Below are 19,075 nucleotides of genomic sequence, written 5' to 3' on the forward strand. Positions count from 1 at the left end.
ACTTTGTCACCTCCTCTCCTAATGTGCTGCAGAGGCTCATTTTTACTTCTCCTTTTCTTCTTCAATTGTTTAATTGGTGAGGATAACCTGCCCTCAACTTCTTGTAATTGGTCTGAAAATCCAAATCAGCCAAAAAGTGTTTTCACTCTGCAAATTTGGCGGCACAGTGGTGCAGTGGTTAGCACTGTCGCCTCACAGCAAAAAGGTTCTGGGTTCGAATCCGGTCCTGGGCCTTTCTGTGCGGAGTTTGCATGTTCTCCCTGTGCTTGCGTGGGTTCTCTCCGGGTTCTCCGGCTTCCTCCCATCATCCAAAAACATGCACTTCAGGTCAGGTTACCTGGCGCCGCGGTCGTGGCAGCCTGCTGCAGCATCTTGAGAGCCCCCCTGCATTTCCCCTCGGGGATTAATAAAGTGTATAAAATCAAAAAAAATCAAAAATCAAACAAACTGAACCACAGTTGAGTTTGACCCAGAGACCACTTCTTTAGGTCGGTGGTACCTCCTGTGGTACGAGGCACCTTCAACACCCGCTATTTTGTTTCATCCCAACGAGGTGGGTGTAACAGCACCCTCCGTTGCCAGCCACCTAGCTAGCGTCTACCAATAGCCTGCATGTGAGGCATTTAGGGGACATCTGTAAATTGTAACTGCAGCAAATAACTGCATGAGTTATCGTGCATGTCGATCACATGCTGCACCGCTGACAACCTCAGGTAAATTCTCAACCTATGATAAGCACTGGACTAAAATAGCATGTCTGGACAGATACTCTATTTTTAGCAGGTCAGATATTTGTTACTTCTCATCAAACGTTTGCTAAATGTAGACTGTTTGTTTGAGGTCAAGTTCTTGTATGGTTACCTTTGTTTTATGACATTAAACTGTCAAGAACTTTGGCTTCTTTAGTGAACCACAAAAAAGAGGTTCGTAAACTAAATGATCTATATTTCATTTCATTCTCAAAGAATGGTATGAATCATTTTTGTATCGTAACATTACAAACATTCTCAGCTTTACACTTAGTGGTGATAAAACTTTGACTCCATCTTTTCTTTGTGGTTTCATGAACAAAGTCTGACCACAGTAAATATGGTCATCGGCTTTCTCCTCTTTTGATTAATTAGCGGTTCCATCCGCAGTTCCCCGTGATTCATCGGGGACATCAAACCGTTTCCAGGCCTGTCGTAGTTAAAGAACCACGAGGATCACAGCTCAGTGAATTCAGGATGATTGGTCACCAGGTTGGAGACCAAACGGGCAAAAGTCATCCCTGCTCTTCGGGCAATAGACGACATGCTGACTGCTTCCATTTCCCATCTCCCTTCGTGACTGTGTGCGTGCATGGGCATGTTTTGATCTTGCGATCGTGCGTGTGCGTAGCTGGAGGACACAGGAAGGGGATGCTTGGTGGTGACTGATGGCGCCGAGTGATTTATGAAGAACCGGGGCTGCGAGGTGCCTCACAACTCTACATCATTTTGTATCCCTCTGTCATGCAAATTATCAACAGCCACCATTTCATGATGAATTATTTCCCCAGACCTGCGCTTTAATGACAACCGCCCTTTAATACAAGCGCACGCATTGGACGTTCACTCCTACGCAGCCCATTCTCACAGATGTGACAGCTTTGTTCAGAAGTACATTCAGAGTTTGTGTCGAAAGAGAAGAAAGAAGAGGGGGGAGGGGAGGGGGGAGGGGAGGGAAAAGGTCTGAAGGAAAATTATTCTCCTGGAGGTTTTCATTGATGGGAGGGAGGTTTAGTGGAAAGATGGGCTCGCAATTAGCAAATCCAATCTCATAGCCCTCAAATCAGTGACCAAGAGATGAAAGGCCGATGATGGAAAGTGAGATGGGGAAAGAAGGGGAGGGCAGATTGACGAAGGATCAGAAACATCAAACCTAATTAGATGTGGACCGACGTTTCTTTACTTCTTTTATTCCTTTACGTGAGGCTCAGACATTAGCATTTAAACAGAAAAAGGCGCTTTCGAATATTCAAACAGTTCCACCAATTTTGGGACAGTGTGGCTCAGACGACTGCAGCGGGTAAGAATCACGATATTGGAAAGGACTCCACTCTCCTCTCTCTGCATTTTTCCGCGGACCCTGACCAGAATTCAATTTGACTCCGGGTAATTTTCCTCCGTTTGCATTCAATGTGTTTTCATCACTCTGACTGCTTACTCTGGGTATTTTTCTGAGCACTCTAACACACACACACACACACACACACACACACACACACACACACACACACACACACACACACACACACACACACACACACACACACACACCTCTCTGCCTCCCCACCCTCCCCACCTCTGTCAAACTAACGGCCAGTCCCCACACGGGAGTCTTTATTGCAAAGAAAAGCACAAATGAGCCGGTGCTGGTTCAGGGCTGACAGGTAAATGGGATTTCCGTCGAGCCAGAGACGAGACAAGATGTGGAATTATCAGCAGAGAGAGCGTGTTGTTTTTTGCGAGGGCGCCCACTCAGAAAGAAAAAGGGGGGGAAACGGGACGAATGCAGCGAAGCGTGGCCAAGAGACCAAAAAAATGGGTCGAAATGGGACTTGACGATCCTCCAGTGAATGTGATACTGTTATTTAACGCTCTCTGAGCACATTCCCGCCTGCGTATAGCTTGGTGGGTAAAGCATGACACTTTGACTGGTTATATGGTGCACTCCCTATACGTCTTAATATGGGATCTGCCATGGCTCTAAGTCTTCCTCAGTTCAGGGTTTAAGTCACCAGGCCGTCCACGCTTATTGCGCCTCGAGGCTCTTTGGACAACAATGTACAGAAGGTGATAGGCGCGACTTTGATTGGAGTCAAAAGAGGTGAAATCAGCGCTGCGCTGTGTTTCTTCATGGTCAGACGAAGGCCATTGTCCATTTTTGAAATCATGAAGTTTGTTTCAACTGTTGCTGACTCTGTAGTTTTTTAGTTATCTGAGCAGCACAGTCTGCTAAGTTCTAATTACCAAATAATAGCATGCGAACACGCTAAACTAACATCATGGTGAATATGGTGCACTGTGTGGGGGCTAAACATCACCATGGCCGGATTGTTTTTTGAAGATGATCACATTTATCCAGCGGTGGAAATGAGCTAAATATATTCAATCTGGTACTGTACTTAGGTTTAATTTGAAGGAACGTGTATTTGACTTGACTTTTACCATTTGATGCGACCTTCTACTCCGACTCGACTACATTTCAGAGAGGAATTTTCCACTCTGTACCCCACCACATTTATCTGACAGCTTCAGTTACTTTTTTACACAATGGAAGATATAACAAGCTTTTAAAACACAACTCGTTGTTTAAGATTAAACCAGCGGTTTCCAACCTTCTTGGCTTCTGATCTATTACAAAAAGCAGTGTGTAGCCCGGGTCACATTTCACACGTCCAGGAGTTGTTACCAGCTCACCAAACACCGATTTTTACCCCAAAACTTTTCACGTGGTTTCATTTCAATAACTGTTGCAGTGAAAATAAAAGTTTCGCGAAAAAGGCCTAAAACTGAAAACAGATTTGTGGATCAGAACTTTTTCTTCTTTCCTCTCCCTGTAAATAGAACTGGATATGAAGTAGTTCAAACCAGCTCCACCTGCAGCAGCTACAACAGTAACACGTTGCTGACACACTAATGCTTCACTGTTAATAATCTAATGACGTCATAGATATTAATATATCAGAAAGTTTACTTGAATACTTTAAATGTACTTTTACTAAAGTAGGATTTAATGCCGGACTTTTACTTGTATTGGAGTAATTTTACATTTCAAGGATCAGATTTTTTTTTTCCCCCTCTGCTAACAGTTTGTAGCTTCGCTGCAGCCACACAGAGCTGCTAACGTAACCGGAGACTCTGTTCCCAAAGCTAATTTTCCTGCCGCTACTAAATATGCAAGTCACACCCCGATACCCTTTTTTTTTTTATGTGGTTCCCGGGGTTTTTGAAATTGTGTTTTTGCTTTTTATTTTCTGCACTTTTCAGTTTCATGCAGGCACTCTCGGCCTGCATTCATTCATTTTCTGCAAGACAATTTCAGAGGCCAATTGCCTCTTCTGACTGCGTAAAAAAAGAGGGATAGTTTTCTCAACGTCATTATTCTATTTTTTTCTTTTTTTCTCCTTGTTTATCTTTCATTCAGACAGACAACCTTTTGGAGATTGAAAATGCCTTTCTTTCACAAACAGGCTGTCTCTTCGCAAGAATGTTTGTGAGCAAACAAGTGCCCCGGTGGAGAGGCTTGACTTCCAAAGCCACATAATGATGCGGCTCTGAAAGGCACATGCTCGAATGAATTCAGGTCAGGAGAGTTTTTCCGGGCCGTTGCTAAATTTTACAAAATCGTTGTTGCTCTACAAAAGCCGGTGGAACGAGCAATCAGAGCGAGCTGATTCATTTCCATAACGTACATTTTGTTGACTGGTGCGGTCCACCTCAATTCTCAGCTATACGCGAGACCTTGAAAGTATGCCTGCAGTGTGTCGGGCTGACGTGAGAGAGGTCAGATTAAGAGGTTAGCCGAGCACAACTCTCTCAGGACCTCAGAGCTTCCCAGGAAAAACTGGAAGGTGAAATCTCTCATAGAACAGGATAGAATCTGGTATTCTGGTATTTAAATCCTGGCATTGACCGATTCTGATTAGCTTAGACATGTTCGGAAACATTTTAAAATTGCAGGAGAGTTCAGGTGCGTGAGTGCATACGTTCAATACACATTTAACTAACTAACCTAATAGGTTTACCGGGCTGGAAACTGATAGCCTGGCTCCATCCGCCTTCCAGCGCTTAACACAAAAGTTGCCAGGTAATTTATGCTCAGTTGCGCTAACCAGCTAATGCGTTTGCTTCATGTCTAGTGAGCAAATGTGAGCGAGATCAATCATCTAACTCTCAGTCCAAATAGGAATAAGTGTATTTCTCTGTATGCTAAAGTTTTTTTTATGTGTGTAGCAATTGGCCCGCCTCCACCCACCTGTTGTTCACAGCTTCAGTCTTTGCTGTGATTATAGTCTGGAAGCCTTTTTGGCATTAGCCTGTTGAGTCATATGCTGGTCAGTGGTCATTGGTTAAAGGCAGTGTTAACGGTTTTGAAATAAATCTACGGCCATTAGGACCCCAATAATTAACGCACGTTCAAGAAATCTCTGCAATATTTGCAGGAACTTGCAATTTAGCAAAATTCTCGCAATCTTTCCTCAAAAACGTTGCTCAGTAAAAGGTCTGCTGAAGGTTTGTCAGCACAAAGTAAGCCTTAACAAAATATCTCCTCATTCACAGTCGGCAAGGCCTCACCGTCAAAACAAACAGGAAATGCAGTTTTACCATGGAAATGAGGAATATGGTAAATTAGTTTTCTACACACTCCCAGCTGGACCAGACTGCGGTTTGTTTTTACACATACAGTAGACCTATTTGTTGAAATAATATCATTTAAAAAGCATTTAAAGTCCTTATTTTTACAGAAGCTTAAGTCTTTGTATTCTGTTACAGTTTTAAAAATAAACTAAGCTGGAACTCAAATATTTCTGTGATGTGCAGTATGCTTTTTATCACCGCAAATGATTACATAAGACTCTTTTTTTTTTTTTGCCGGTAGTTAAAAAGTAAAATTTTCTAAACATGCAATTTTTTTTTTGTAATTGCCTCAATTTCACCGCAAAAAAAGAACTTAAAACTTCACAAACTACGTCCATCAGCTGATCCCGTCAAACATTTTTCCCCAGTTCGCCGCTTTGCTTAGTTTTCATTCGCGGGGTCTGAATGATTGTAGATGAGCGGTGTGGCTCCGTGTGGGACAGATGAGGTGCAGCACACGCACACGCGCACACGCGCGCACGCACACACACACACACACACACACACACACACACACACACACACACACACACACACACACACGCATGGTCGTGCAGAATAATGAGCGCACGCTTCGGCCCAGAGGCGTCGAGGACATTTGTGGCCTTTCGACCTTCATCTGGAAACAACATCAAGGACACACATTTACACAAAACACACATTTCTGACTCGACATTGTTAGTCAGTCACCTGGAGTAGTGGCAAGGTTACGGGAAAGGCTACTACTCCTGGACACACACACACACACACACACACACACATATAAATATATATATATATATATATATTCGAGCAGATTCAATCAAATATGTAGTCTGTAATGATACAAGCTGCCCACAAGTCACAGAAAGCAGGCACACACACACACACACACACACACACACACACACACACACACACACACACACACACACACACACAGTGCTGCCCAGGCAGACACGCACAAATACAAGCCGAAATCATCAATTTCCATCTATGGCATATTAATTATTTACCAGTCCAGCATGTGTAACACCGCTGTGAATATTAATATAAATTTAGGTCACATTTGTATTCTGATGCTGTTTGACTATGCAGAGTAGCGGACTTGATGATTCAGGGCAATTTCCCGCTGCTGACATCCAAGTAGTATCAGCTGTGGATACACGAGAGCTTTTCATTTTTAATTTGATTTATTTTTTCGGGAGGGATCTTCCTCGTCTTTGTTGTGCAGATTTCTGGGACAGACCGATGTCTTTCTCATGCACAGACTGCAATTTATCCTCTTTTGTTGCCAGTTTTCTTCTTTTTTTTTTTGTTTTGTTTTGTTCGGGCTGAGTGTCTCTGTGGAGACGAGGCAGCGAGCAGCCAGACTTTCCTCCATGGAAACACTTGCCATTCAAAAAATGGAGCGGCTCCCCTTCTCTGCCAAACGGCTGCAGTCGACTCATTTCACAATCCCTTCACCTGCATACATGCGTGTGCATTAGAGCATGTAAACACACACGTGTACCGGTATTGGTCTTTAGAATATGCACATAAAAGTTACTTCAACCTTTGTCTATCCAAAATATAAAGCACTGTTCTTAACTTTAACCTTTTCTTTCGACCTTAAGCTCTTGTTTACGCCTCGTTCGGTTGAAAATTGGCCCTAAATTGACAGCAACTTGGCCGAAAGTCGAATTGTTTTCTCCCGAATCGTGGAAACAAATTTCAGCCAGATCGACGAGCCTCGCACGGAAAAACAACTCATTTTGCAGCCTCTCAGTCAAAGTGAGGCTCGTTCGGCGTGCCATTTTAATTGTGCAGTCACTTCAGCTGTGGTGACACGCCGTCGGTGCCGGGCCGTTGCCTCACCGCTCCGCTAACGATGCTGCTTCTATTTGAAATCAAATTGAAAATAATCGTGGCCACTCCAACGAAAGTTTCCTGACATTTTAAAATATCTAACAATTAACAGGTTCCACAGTTTGTTCTGCTTTGTCTCTTTCTTTCTCTTTTTCTGTTTCTGCCCTTTCCAGTTATTCTTCCTCTTTTTCACTATATTTTCTTTCTTTCTTTCTTTCTTTCTTTCTTTCTTTCTTTCTTTCTTTCTTTCTTTCTTTCTTTCTTTCTTTCTTTCTCTTTCTTTCTCTGTTCCTTGTTGTATCCTCGCTTCCTCTCTTCTTTCTTCACTTGTCTCCTTTCCTTTGTCCTTTTCCTTCCTTTTCCTACCCTTAAACATTTTATTGAGCCAGTTCTGGTGGATGTTTTGAAGGACGAAGGTTAGGAGGTAACTCTACATGACAATGCACTGTTGTATTGTCTATTTATATATATGCTGAAGATATGAGATTGGATTTGTTTTTTATGAGTTGGTTTTTTTATTTTTTTGATAAGGAACTCATTTAGTCCAACAAGTCTTCTCCCAAACGTCCTCAAAAATATAACAGGTACTTTAATGGGTAGAAACAAAACGACCCACTATTTAAGTTGAAAACGTAAAACTCACAATAAGCCCCAAACATTGTACATCACATAAAATAACATTATCATTATCCTCACCATAAGATGTTTTTAAAACTCTTCATAGCTATTTCATCAGTAGTGTTATTAGTGCTGTTTATTACTGACGAGCTTGGTCAAAAGATTTACGTTTACTCAGCTCTAATTTTGGCTTTCGGCACAATACATCATTTGAACTTGTAGTTGTTCTCTTATTGGCACAATAGAAGCTCTAATAATGTATAATTGTAAGTGAGCTACAACTAAATATACATTTAATGATCAGAAACTGAAGAAACGGAGCAACAGGTTCTTGTTTCAAAGTTCACCAGTAGCTGTAATCTCAGTGATTTAAAGCATACATACATACATACATACATACATACATACATACATACATACATACATACATACATACATACATACATACATACATACTTTATTAATCCCCAAGGGGAATTTTTTTTTTTCACGACAGCAGCATTTATAGATACAGGAAAGAAATAAAATAACAGTAAAAAATATTAAATATAAAAATGCACAGTATATACAATAAAATAGAATAGAATAATTAAATTAAAACTAACTAAACAATAGTGCAAAGTTGTTGTTGTTTTGTTTTTTTATATATTTAAACAACCAAGAACACAGACAACAGTGTTATTGTTGTGTGATGGATTTTGCCAGAGGTGAGTTATTGTACAGTCTTATTGCAGCGGGCAGGAATGATCTCCTGTATCAGGAATGATCTCCTGTATCAGGAATGATGTCCTGTATCAGGAATGATGTCCTGTATCAGGAATGATCTCCTGTATCAGGAATGATCTCCTGTATCAGGAATTATCTTCTGTATCAGGAATGATCTCCTGTATCAAGAATGATCTCCTGTATCAGGAATGATCTCCTGTATCTGTCCTTGTGACAGTGGAGCTGGAGGAACCTTTTAGAGAAAGTGCTCCGCTGTCCCTGCAGCAGGTGGTGGAGAGGGTGGTCAGGATTATCCAATATGGACAATAGTTTGTTCAGCGTCCTCCTCTCCACCACCTTTTCCAGGCTGTCCAGTTTGTAGCCGATGATGGAGCCGGCCTTCTTCACCAGTTTGGTAAGTCTGTTGGTGTCTCCGGCTCCAATGCTGCTCCCCCAGCAGACTACTAGAAGTACAGTTCACTGGCCACAACAGATGGTAGAACATCTCCAGCATCTCGCTGTGCACGTTGAAGGATCGGAGTTTCCTCAAGAAAAAGAGTCGACTCATCCCCTTCTTGTAGACAGCGTTGATGTTGGTCTTCCATCAAGTCATGAGATTGATTAACAAACCAGTCGACTGCTTGTAGATTTATTTGGTTATTCTGTGCGATGAGGTGTTAATAATTGGATGTACTGCACCTTTATTTGGCTTACATGGGGAACAGAAGGGGCACACGTGATGCGAATTACGTGACACCTTATAAACCCTGTTGCCTATTTATAGTAAGATCCTAATTTAGGTCAGTGACTAAAGCTGAGACAAACTAAATGAGGCTGCTGAAAAACAAACGGAAGCTTTTGTGGTCCCTCATTTAATGCTTTGTTGTATTCCACTAAATTCAGCACCTTTACGCCTTTTTCCTTCTGCCGTCCCGCCCCGTCTGCCCCGCAGGTGTGAAGGCGGTCTTCGCCGGCCATTACCACCGGAACGCCGGCGGTTGCCACGGCGGCCTGGACATGGTCGTGAGCTCGGCCATCGGCTGCCAGCTGGGCGAGGACACCCACGGCGTCAGGGTGGTGGTCGTGACCGCCGACCGAGTCGTCCATCGCTACCACAGCCTGGAGCAGCTGCGAGCGCGAGGCGTGGACAACGACCTGAAGGAGCTCCTGCTGGCCTGAAGCCAAACGAGACAAACCGCAGAACAGCTGGGTACTTTTTTTTTTTTTTTTTTTTTTACTTTAATTTGGTTTGATTGTTACATTTTTGGGACTCTTTCCTCAGAGCTTTCTGGAGATTAGAGCTTCGGTCAACTCAAGAATGTGCAATATTAAAATCATTCGGTTTCTGTACTCTTTGTAGATCATCTGCTCATGTTCATGCTCCTGATCTGCCCGAGGCAGAATCTGCTGGCTCCAGTTGACCCGGGGCTCAGTTTTACAGTGAACATACAATAATTTAAAGAAGCGTAAGCTGAACATTCGAGCAGAAATAAGTCAAAAGCAGTGAACTCAAACCAGCGTAAATGAAGCTACATGCCAGCCGCACATGTTAAAGTGTACAGAATGATTTTATTTCGTGTTGTCTGTACTGAATGTTTCTCTGGGAGCATCTCTCGGACCACTGGACGTTTTCTCTGCTCCTGCTTCCTTGAAACGGCCGCACGGAGATCTCTGAATGTGGTTTAAAGACTAGTAGTGGTCCTCCCATACATGAAGTAGCATTACGTCCTCAGGCACCTGCGCTGTTTGTCCGTCTGTCGGTGTGACTCCCAAGTTTTCCATCAGTAAAGGAAGATTCCACCACAAGACATTGCGACCTCATTCAAAGCAGCTACTGGAAGGGGTCAGGAAACAAATTGTCGTTTAGTGGAGCAGCTTTCTTCCTTCTTCTGTGTTAACGGTGCAAAAACCTGCCGTGATTTTTTTTAATTTTTTTTTTTTTTAGCCAAATTCCCGTTCGGTGCGTTCTTTAAAGGCATCATGGGAGATGTAGGAAATGACAGAGTTTTGATCAGATTGAGAGAACAAAAGGTTGGAATGCTCCTTTAATGATCCGAAACGGTCTGTGTTTGCTGTTGCTGCAGTTTAATGCCTCGTTGGCCATCCTATGCAAACTCATCATATCACCATATTGTGTGTGTGTGTGTGTGTGTGTGTGTGTGTGTGTGTGTGTGTGTGTGTGTGTGTGTGTGTGTGTGTGTGTGTGTGTGTGTGTGTGTGTGTGTGTGTGTGTGTGTGTGTGTGTGTGTGTGTGTGTGTGTGTGTGTGTGTGTGTGTTTTTAACGTGGTACATTGTTTGACTGACCTCTGATCAGACTTGGCACGGCCCAGCAGGCAAAAGAGAAGCGTAAAGCCGGTCAGATTTTTTAACTGTCCAGACACTTTTAGAGAGTCTTTTAATATATATATTCAATTTAATCCACAGTAATAATAATATATATAGCATATATGTTATATTTAATCTGTAATACTAACACAAAATGACAATCTTGTTTTTGACTAAAAGTAATCTTAGAGTTATTATTCTCATCAGTTTGAGGCCTGGTCGATAAAAGATGTCACCTGGTTTTGAGGATTTTTGTCGGCGCTAACCACCAACACAAATACGCTTTCCTGTGGCCCCTTCACAATAAAAGCCCACCTGTGTCGTGTCAGTTACACACCCGGAGTGTAAAACATCAAGCTCGTATTATCAGCAGAAGCTCTGGTGCAGGCGTTTAAGAGGGAAAGAGATCGGCCAGGTTGATTGAGTGTTACGCCGAATTAAAGCCGAACCTCCACACTCACCAGGAAATCTATTCTATAGGAAGTTAGAAACACCATCGAACGGGACCATAAATATTCTCAAAAATTGGGTTTGTTTTAGCGAAGACTGCATCAGATTACCCCGTTAGAAATAAATGACTCCACTGTGAGTGTTTCAGTATTAACGTGGCGGCTCCCAGTTACGCGTTTATTAAAGCTTGTGCTGCGAACATTTCATCATTAGACTTGCGATGCAGCGCCTCACATTTAAAACGCACCTTGCAGCCAACTGCACACGTAGAAGATGTCAGTAAACAAAGTGGACGGGTGCGAGGGCGATGGAGCGCGGTGACAGCGGTGCGATCGGTCGGCGTTTCCCGAGCGTTTAGTCGGGCGCTGAAACGAGCTGGCGTGGCGCCGCGGACGACGGACAGCTGACGGCTCATCTGGCAGCGCCGAGTTCTGAAATTGTCTTTAAGTCGGACATTTCTGCAGCAGGAGGACTTTTGTGCGCGAGCCTTAAATGACTCGACCGGATTACACTTTCCACACGCAGACTCTCACACTCACCCTGACTGACTGGGAATGCAAGAGGGTTGTCATGGCAACCCTTTAGCAACACATCTGTGTGTTTATCTTGCAGAGAGGCCGCGAGCGACGGATAGAGAAAGTGTGGGTGTGCGTGTGCGAGTGCGTGCGTGCGTGCGTGTGTGTGCGTGCGTGCGTGCGTGCGTGCGTGTGCGTGCGTGTGTGTCTGGTGGGTACTGTAGGTGATTTTCCATCAGCGGCGCGATCGCTGACCTCATTTCACACTGACGGATTCTGTCTCTTTTCCAAAAAGTCAGCATGTGATGGAGGGAGGAGGGGGGGGGGGGGCGTCTGAGAGGGACGGATAATGAGTGTGATGTGTGAAAGACGACTCAGTCCATCTACTTCATTTCCTGTCTGAGAAGGAACCTTATGTCCTTATCTATTTTTATATCCTCATGGTAGCCGAGCTCAGTCACACTGTTCTTTATCTGTGTGTGTGTGTGTGTGTGTGTGTGTGTGTGCGTGCGTGTGTGCGTGTGTGTGTGTGTGTGTGTGTGTGCGTGCGTGCGTGCGTGCGTGCGTGTGTGTGTGTTTTCGAGCACGTTTGCTCTGTGAATTTAGGGATCCTCACACACTTTGACTTGCTCCTGTGTTGACCTCTGATGAATGACCGGGCTGAACACCATGACTGTGACAAACGGTTGTATTTTTATAATAAATGTTGATTTTCTCTAATGACTGCACGTTGTCACTGTCTTTATTTCTGAGTCGCACTTCAAATGCCGGACGAACACAAACAGATTTTAACGCACGGTGTTCCTGAAAAGTAACGGGATGTAGGGTTGAAATGATTTCATCTGGAAGCTCTTCGACTGGAATCAGCTCCCAGAAAACTACGATAAACTGAACCTCGACTGCTCATAAATATCAACCTGCCGCTCGGTTTTACTTTATGTCATCGGGTGTTTTACAAAGCAAGATGAGCTCGTTTTACTGCAGCCGGTCGGGCTTAAGTTCTGGTTTATGAATAAATAAAAGTCTGAAGAAAAGGCACTCGGGAAAGGTGTAAAGAGCCACTGTAAGTTTTTAAACTGTATTTCACCTTGTTCAGGGTTTTTCACACCACATTTTATATTCCAGCTGTTTGATTTCTAGGGAAATTATTTTTATTATACATCTTAAGGTGTTTTCACACCTTCATGTTTTTGTTCCTGTTAGTTTTGGTTTCGGGTTGCACAAAAGATTTTTGCACAACCGTCCTGTTATCGTCTACGTGGCCGGCGTCTCCCTACATTTGACATCGATTGGTTTTATGCTTCGTTTTTTTTTTCAGGTTGACTTTTGACTTCTTTGTTAAGTGGAAGTACAGTTAAATACGTCGTCTCCTCTTCTCCTCATGTGCTGCTACAGTGGCTCAATTTTACTTCTCCTCCGCTTCTTTTTCTTCTTCTGTTGTTTACTGGATGACGATCTTCTGCCTCAACTTCCTGTCATTGGTCTGAAAGTCAGAACCATCCATTTCACAGAATAAGCAGTAAAAACAAATAATTCGACCTGCAGAGTTTTATGATAAAAGTGCAAACATCATCTTCAGCTGAATTCATCTCTCTCTCTCTCCCCCTCTCAGTTAAATTAGAGGTTACCTGAATGCAGCACCGCGGGAGGTGAGTGACCAGGAGGGAAAATCTTGCTGCAGGACTTTACAGTACAACATTATTGGACGGAACAGCAAAGATTGAATTTGATATCGACTGCTTACAGGCCAGCAATTCATTCGCAAACCCACACACATCAGCAATGTAGAGGTTCAGTCCCATGCTTCTTATTTCTGCTTTGTATAACCAAAAATTGCCAACCCTGTCATTTCTTTAAAAGAACATGCGGGCTGATTTTTTTTTTTTTTTTTGGCGACTGCTGCGCAGATGGTTGACACGGCGAAAATATTTTTTGAAAAGTCCTCACAAGATGGCAGCTCCGCGAACTGAGCCGAGGTCGGTGGCGAGGCCTTCGCTCTCCGCTCTTTTTCCTACGGAAGATTTATTCTACTGTGACAGATGAAAGCTAGCTCCTGTTTATTGATCTAAAGTGCTGTCGCCGTCTCCGAGAGTGCTTGCACATGTAAAAAAAAAAAATACATATAGAGAGGCGACACATGAAAGTATCACCGCGACGCTTTCATCAGCCGCCGCCGTGTAAAATCCACAACGCTGACGGGGTTGTTGTTGTTGTTTTTCACCGAGAAGAGCGCACGCCCGAGTGGATGTGGGGGACTGAGGTCAGGGGTCATCTGCTTTCTGAAACACCGGTGAGAGCCTGATGCGCATGAGGGGGATGTTAACGTTCGACAAGTGAGCGCGGCAAGTCACCGGAGACGCATAAAAACAGCTCGTAGTACGTGCGCCCGAGTGTTTCGCCTCCTAAATCCAAGAAGTTTATCATTACAAGAGGAGACGTCGGTCATCAGATACTTTTTTTTTCCCCCCGCGTGAGACTTTAGAGGCAGACGGCAACGCAAAGGGCGATACGAAGCACGGCGCAATTCATCCGACGGCCCGTCGAAGTTTTCAAACTCGCAGTAATGACAGCTGACGCCGTTCAATTACATGCTCCATGAGTTCGAACTCTCGCTCCTATTGTTGGAATAGAGAAAGTAATTTCACAACACAAATCTCCTGCATTATAATGCCCGAGGACTTAAATCCACTTTTCTTTGGTTCACTCAAATTACTTCATGCCGCAGTCTAGAAGGACCCCCAGTGAATGGAGGATTTGTGCTGTAAACAATGACACCACCGAGAGCTCCATCAAAAAAATACATCCAAACTGAGACTCGCTCTCTAAAGGGATTTGTGTAGTTGTGGCATAATTCCTGATAAGTCTGTGATATGATTATTAGCTTAAGCAGAAGGGTTTACTTGAACTGGAAGTCTGGTCTCGGCTCTTCTGTTCCCAGGAAGTGACATATATATATATATATATATATATATAAACAGCTATGTGTTACTCAATAACTCTGAATTCAACCACTCCATTCAGCAGCCAGCCACATTACATTGTGTGCAACAAAGTGGGTTTAGTTACCAAATCCTGAGATCGATTAATGCAGGTGGAGACGCATCACGCACAAACATACGCACTTACAGTACAAAAATTCAAAAGCACAGATGTTTAAGTAACATTGTCAAGAATTGTGGGACGATAACAAGCAGGAAAATTCAACAGTTGAAGTGAAAAAAGAACAGTTCTTATAATGATTATCGTCTGTAAGGAGTTTGGTTGACAAAATCAGTGAATACAAATGACATACATCTAACCTAACTAAATCTAATCTTCTAAATCCACTCGATTTAATTGGCAAAATCGATCTAATCATTAAATCCTAATCCTAAACTACTGTTAATGAAATAATTGCAGTAACCTAAACTTAATTCCATTCAAGCATTGCACGAAAAGTTCACTCTTACCACAAGGCCCGTTAAGTAGCTGTTAAAGGCCCAGTGTTCAGGATTTAGGGGGAGTTTATTGTTAGAAGTGCAATATAATATTCAATATTATGTATTCATTAGTGTGTAACCGCTTGAAATGAACAATCATTGTGATTTTTCTTATCCTGAAGTTTTCCCAGTTGTCTCAACACTTACAGGACTTCGGCTAATGTGCCAGCAAACAGTTTCCTATTTAGTCCCCCAGCAGTGACAGAGAAACACCAGCACTACTTTAGAATACCTGTCAATTGGAAGTCCAATATTTATTCTCCTTTTAGCTCTTTTTTTTTTTTCGGCTAAGTGAACCAAAACAGTAAAGTAGCGGGCTAGAAAACCAAAACAATAAGCTAGAAGACCCCAAAATGCTCCGCAGGGCTGATGGAAACTGGAAATGAAATGTGGATAATTCTGGGTTGGTTCGTCAATCTGAGCAACACCTTCTGCATTACACGTAGTACTTAAATCCATTGTTGATATAATTGTCTCAGTGATAGCAGCTTTAAAGTGTTCAAAGAAATTGGAATGTGAAATCTAGTTGTACGAAACAATCTGGAGAAGGCAGTGTAATTAAATCAAAAGTTCCAGAACAGCTACCAAATCGACATGATAAGATCAGTTTGTCAACTTCTGTTTCTACGATAAGGATAAACTTTAAATCCTTCTCACTACAAACTATCAGCCTTCAATATGAAAATAATATCTTCACGCTACGAGTATAAAGCTTTTCTCTCTGAAGGATACAAATACCCAGAACACAGAGACACACACTCTGGGAACGCTCCAGTGCCGCCACCCTTTCGTTTCTCCACACGGTCCACAGGTGTTGGGGGGAAGCAAATGAAAGTTGGCGTATCCAATCAGGGCCTGACGTCAGGGTGCCACCCTGTATGGCGGCGAGCCCGCTGACACAGCGAGCCATCTGGGCCGCAGAGAGCCAGCGACAGGCCCATCCATTCCCGTGCCCTGCCCTCTGGGCCTGCAGCCAGGGAGACAGACTGGGAGAGCTGGCGGGGATCGGCGCTCCTCGCTCGCCAAGCCGGAGCATGTTTTGATCATTCAGTGGGGTCAGAAATGTGCATGATTCACTTTATTTAATGCAACGGGTTGGTTTCAGCCGCGTAGTCGGAACCGGTCACAGATGGATCCTGGCTGTTGCGTTAAGGCCATAAATAATACCTCATATTTTCACATAAATATGTATGTTTTTTTTCACTATCACCAAATGATGCAGACGATATTAAATAGTAGGCCTACTGATTTGTTTATATGCTAGTAAACCGTCTACTTTTCCTTTGTAAATACAGCATGAAAACACCTTAACATGCACTAAAAGAAGATGCCGACAAATTAACAAAACCAAAGAGTTACTCCTGTTTTTTTCCTGATATTTGAAACACTTTGCTGCATCTGTATTACACCGAGCAGTCGCAGCTATAAATACCTGGGAGAGACGTCGCCGGTGGAACGGTGAAGCAGCGATGATAGCAAAGAGACAAAGCCTGGAAGAGAGTTTAAATACCCTTCGGCTAGGTTAATCATGGCTGACAGAGAAGTACATGCTCGTAACTCGGTGAGTTCCCTGGATGATAATTGAGAGGTGGAGACCGGGTGTGATGAGAAAATTAAAACGATAATTGTCTTCCTGCTTGAACTAAAAGCTCCCTTTTTCTCATTTGAATTTCAGAAAGGTTCCTATTAAATCGTGTCACTTGAAGCAGTCCGGAGAGTCTCCTAACGAGGATAGGTTGAAGCCTTGTATGTGGCTGGTCCATGTACCAAACGCTAGGGGCCTTTTTTTTTTTATTCTAAACTAGGGCTTTTCACGTCGTTACTCTGGGAGAAGCAGCAGCAGCAGTAACGTAGTCGCCGTACCGGGCTGTAGTGGTGAAAAGGCCGTAAGGCAAAGCTATTTACCAGTCGGTCGACATCCCCGCTCTTACCCGTGGTCATGAACTCTGGGTAATGACTGAAAGATCCCAGAAGCAAGCGGCTGAAATGAGTTCAGCCATCTGGGAGGAGTTCTTCCTCACTGATGGGAGCCGGTTGAGGTGGTTTGAGAGAAGTAAACCTTTTCTGTCTATAAAGTCCGTCTCAGATCTTTCACCTTCAACCGCTGAAAAATAGAAGTGAAACAAAAGTGTTGCGTTCATATTTTTGTCGAGTTTAAATGTAACTCGGTAACCCGCCGCTGATGTGAACACTCCGCTCGCAAGTCCTGAACATGTGAAGCCTCCATCCCATGAGCACAACAACAGAGAGAAAAGCAGGAAGTGAGTCGTATGTCTGCAACAGTCAGCGGTTAGATGAGTCCTCGACATGCCTTCTGTATGTTCCTGCAGCACAGGAGGAGTCACTGCTCGGTGTGCGCAGACGCTTTTGGCCAGAGGAAGAAGTCAATTCTCTGAAAAAATCTGTGTTTGCTCCATAAAACATTAAGAAAAGCAACGTCGTTGCACAGTAATTGCATGTATGTGTCGAAAACTATAAGTCATCCAGTTGTACTACTCGGCAGCAGTCCTCTGTTTTTCTCTGTCTGTTGTTTGAGCAGACAAAGTGGTGGCTGTACTCGAGGATTTTTTTTTTTTCCTTTCTTTCTTTCGCTCACTTAGTCAGATATGGAACAGAAGGCTCTCGGTGACATTTACCCACAATACTGTTCTTCACACCACCACCGACCGGACTCCCACTCTCTCAAAGTGAAGAAGGAAGATTGTTTCAACAGTTTGTTTGAACACACAACACAACCTCCCCAACAACTAGCCACCTGCTGCCTAAAAATGGCCGAATGCTTGTTATTTACCAGCACACAGGATGTGAATGTAGTGGGCTGAGAGGCAGACAGACGCACGAGTGGTTCATCAGGACAACAGGGAGCACCTGCGCCCACCTCACTACACAGCACCGTGAGGGTCTGTGTTTCACTGGTGATCAAAAAGTGACGCGAACAATGAGTTTAAACTGTTGGATGATTCTCTAAATTGAGAGACATTTACTGTAATTGCAGCAGATTGAGAGCTATACTCAAATATTTGAAAATTACCACCAGAAATCAACTCCAAGGCTTGGAGGGCCTCCTAAACCAGATGTATTCTGGCTCTGTAAAACGAATGTCGGGCCCTTAAATGACAACTCTGCATAATTGGGGTCCATTTGATGTGCAAATTGGACACAGCCTCCTGCAATTCCTGTGATCACAACACTACAGCTATATGTTAAAGTTAGCTCCGCTTCCGGGAAGGCCCCCCACTGAGGAGCTATTGGAGCGATGGTATAGATGTCAGTGTTTTCACACGCAACACTAGTTAAATTCACACAAACAACAAAAGCCATTTAAAAGTTCTTTTGCTATTTTAAGACCCTGAACAATTCCCAGTGCTGAAATCGTTGCCCAAAGACTGTGCTTCAATTTCACAGAGAAATCCATTGTGGTTTCCATCAGGCTCCGAATAAGCAATCAAACCACTATTTGATCACAAAAATCAGGCTACTGTCTGCTGTCGCAAAATACCAATCTGTTCAAATACTGCCATTTTGTCACAGCCCGGTGGGATCTCGGAGTTAAGCGAAGGGGCCGTAGGGTGGGGCACCAAACACCATGTGTCTTAAGTTTAGGAAAATACCATGATAAGAAAGAAAGATCCTAGTTTGGGTTAAAGTAAGTCATTTTACTTCACATAACATACATTAAATAAGTTATTTTATGTACGTTATGTACATTGAATATGTTACGTTACTTCAGTAATTTACTAACATTACTTAAAAGAAATCCACATTGACTTT

General features: G+C 43.3%; 1 protein-coding gene across 2 annotated transcripts in view; it reads left to right on the forward strand.

Moving 5' to 3' along the window:
- Positions 1 to 10,937, forward strand: part of cpped1 (calcineurin-like phosphoesterase domain containing 1) — a 36,883-nt gene extending 25,946 nt beyond the window's left edge. Inside the window, exons 6-7 of one of the 2 annotated variants that reach the window (XM_069691300.1) lie at positions 9,487 to 9,744; positions 9,895 to 10,937. In XM_069691300.1, coding sequence (XP_069547401.1) covers positions 9,487 to 9,713 — 227 coding nt within the window. In that variant the 3' untranslated portion in view covers positions 9,714 to 9,744; positions 9,895 to 10,937. The other variant, XM_069691298.1, reaches the window with a different exon arrangement.
- The last annotated feature ends 8,138 nt before the right edge of the window (positions 10,938 to 19,075 follow it).

Source organism: Brachyistius frenatus, unplaced genomic scaffold, assembly GCF_029030835.1.
Source record: "Brachyistius frenatus isolate BFR_SWC_R1_liver_20210118 unplaced genomic scaffold, ASM2903083v1 Contig_11, whole genome shotgun sequence".
Classification (NCBI taxonomy): Eukaryota; Metazoa; Chordata; class Actinopteri; family Embiotocidae; genus Brachyistius; species Brachyistius frenatus.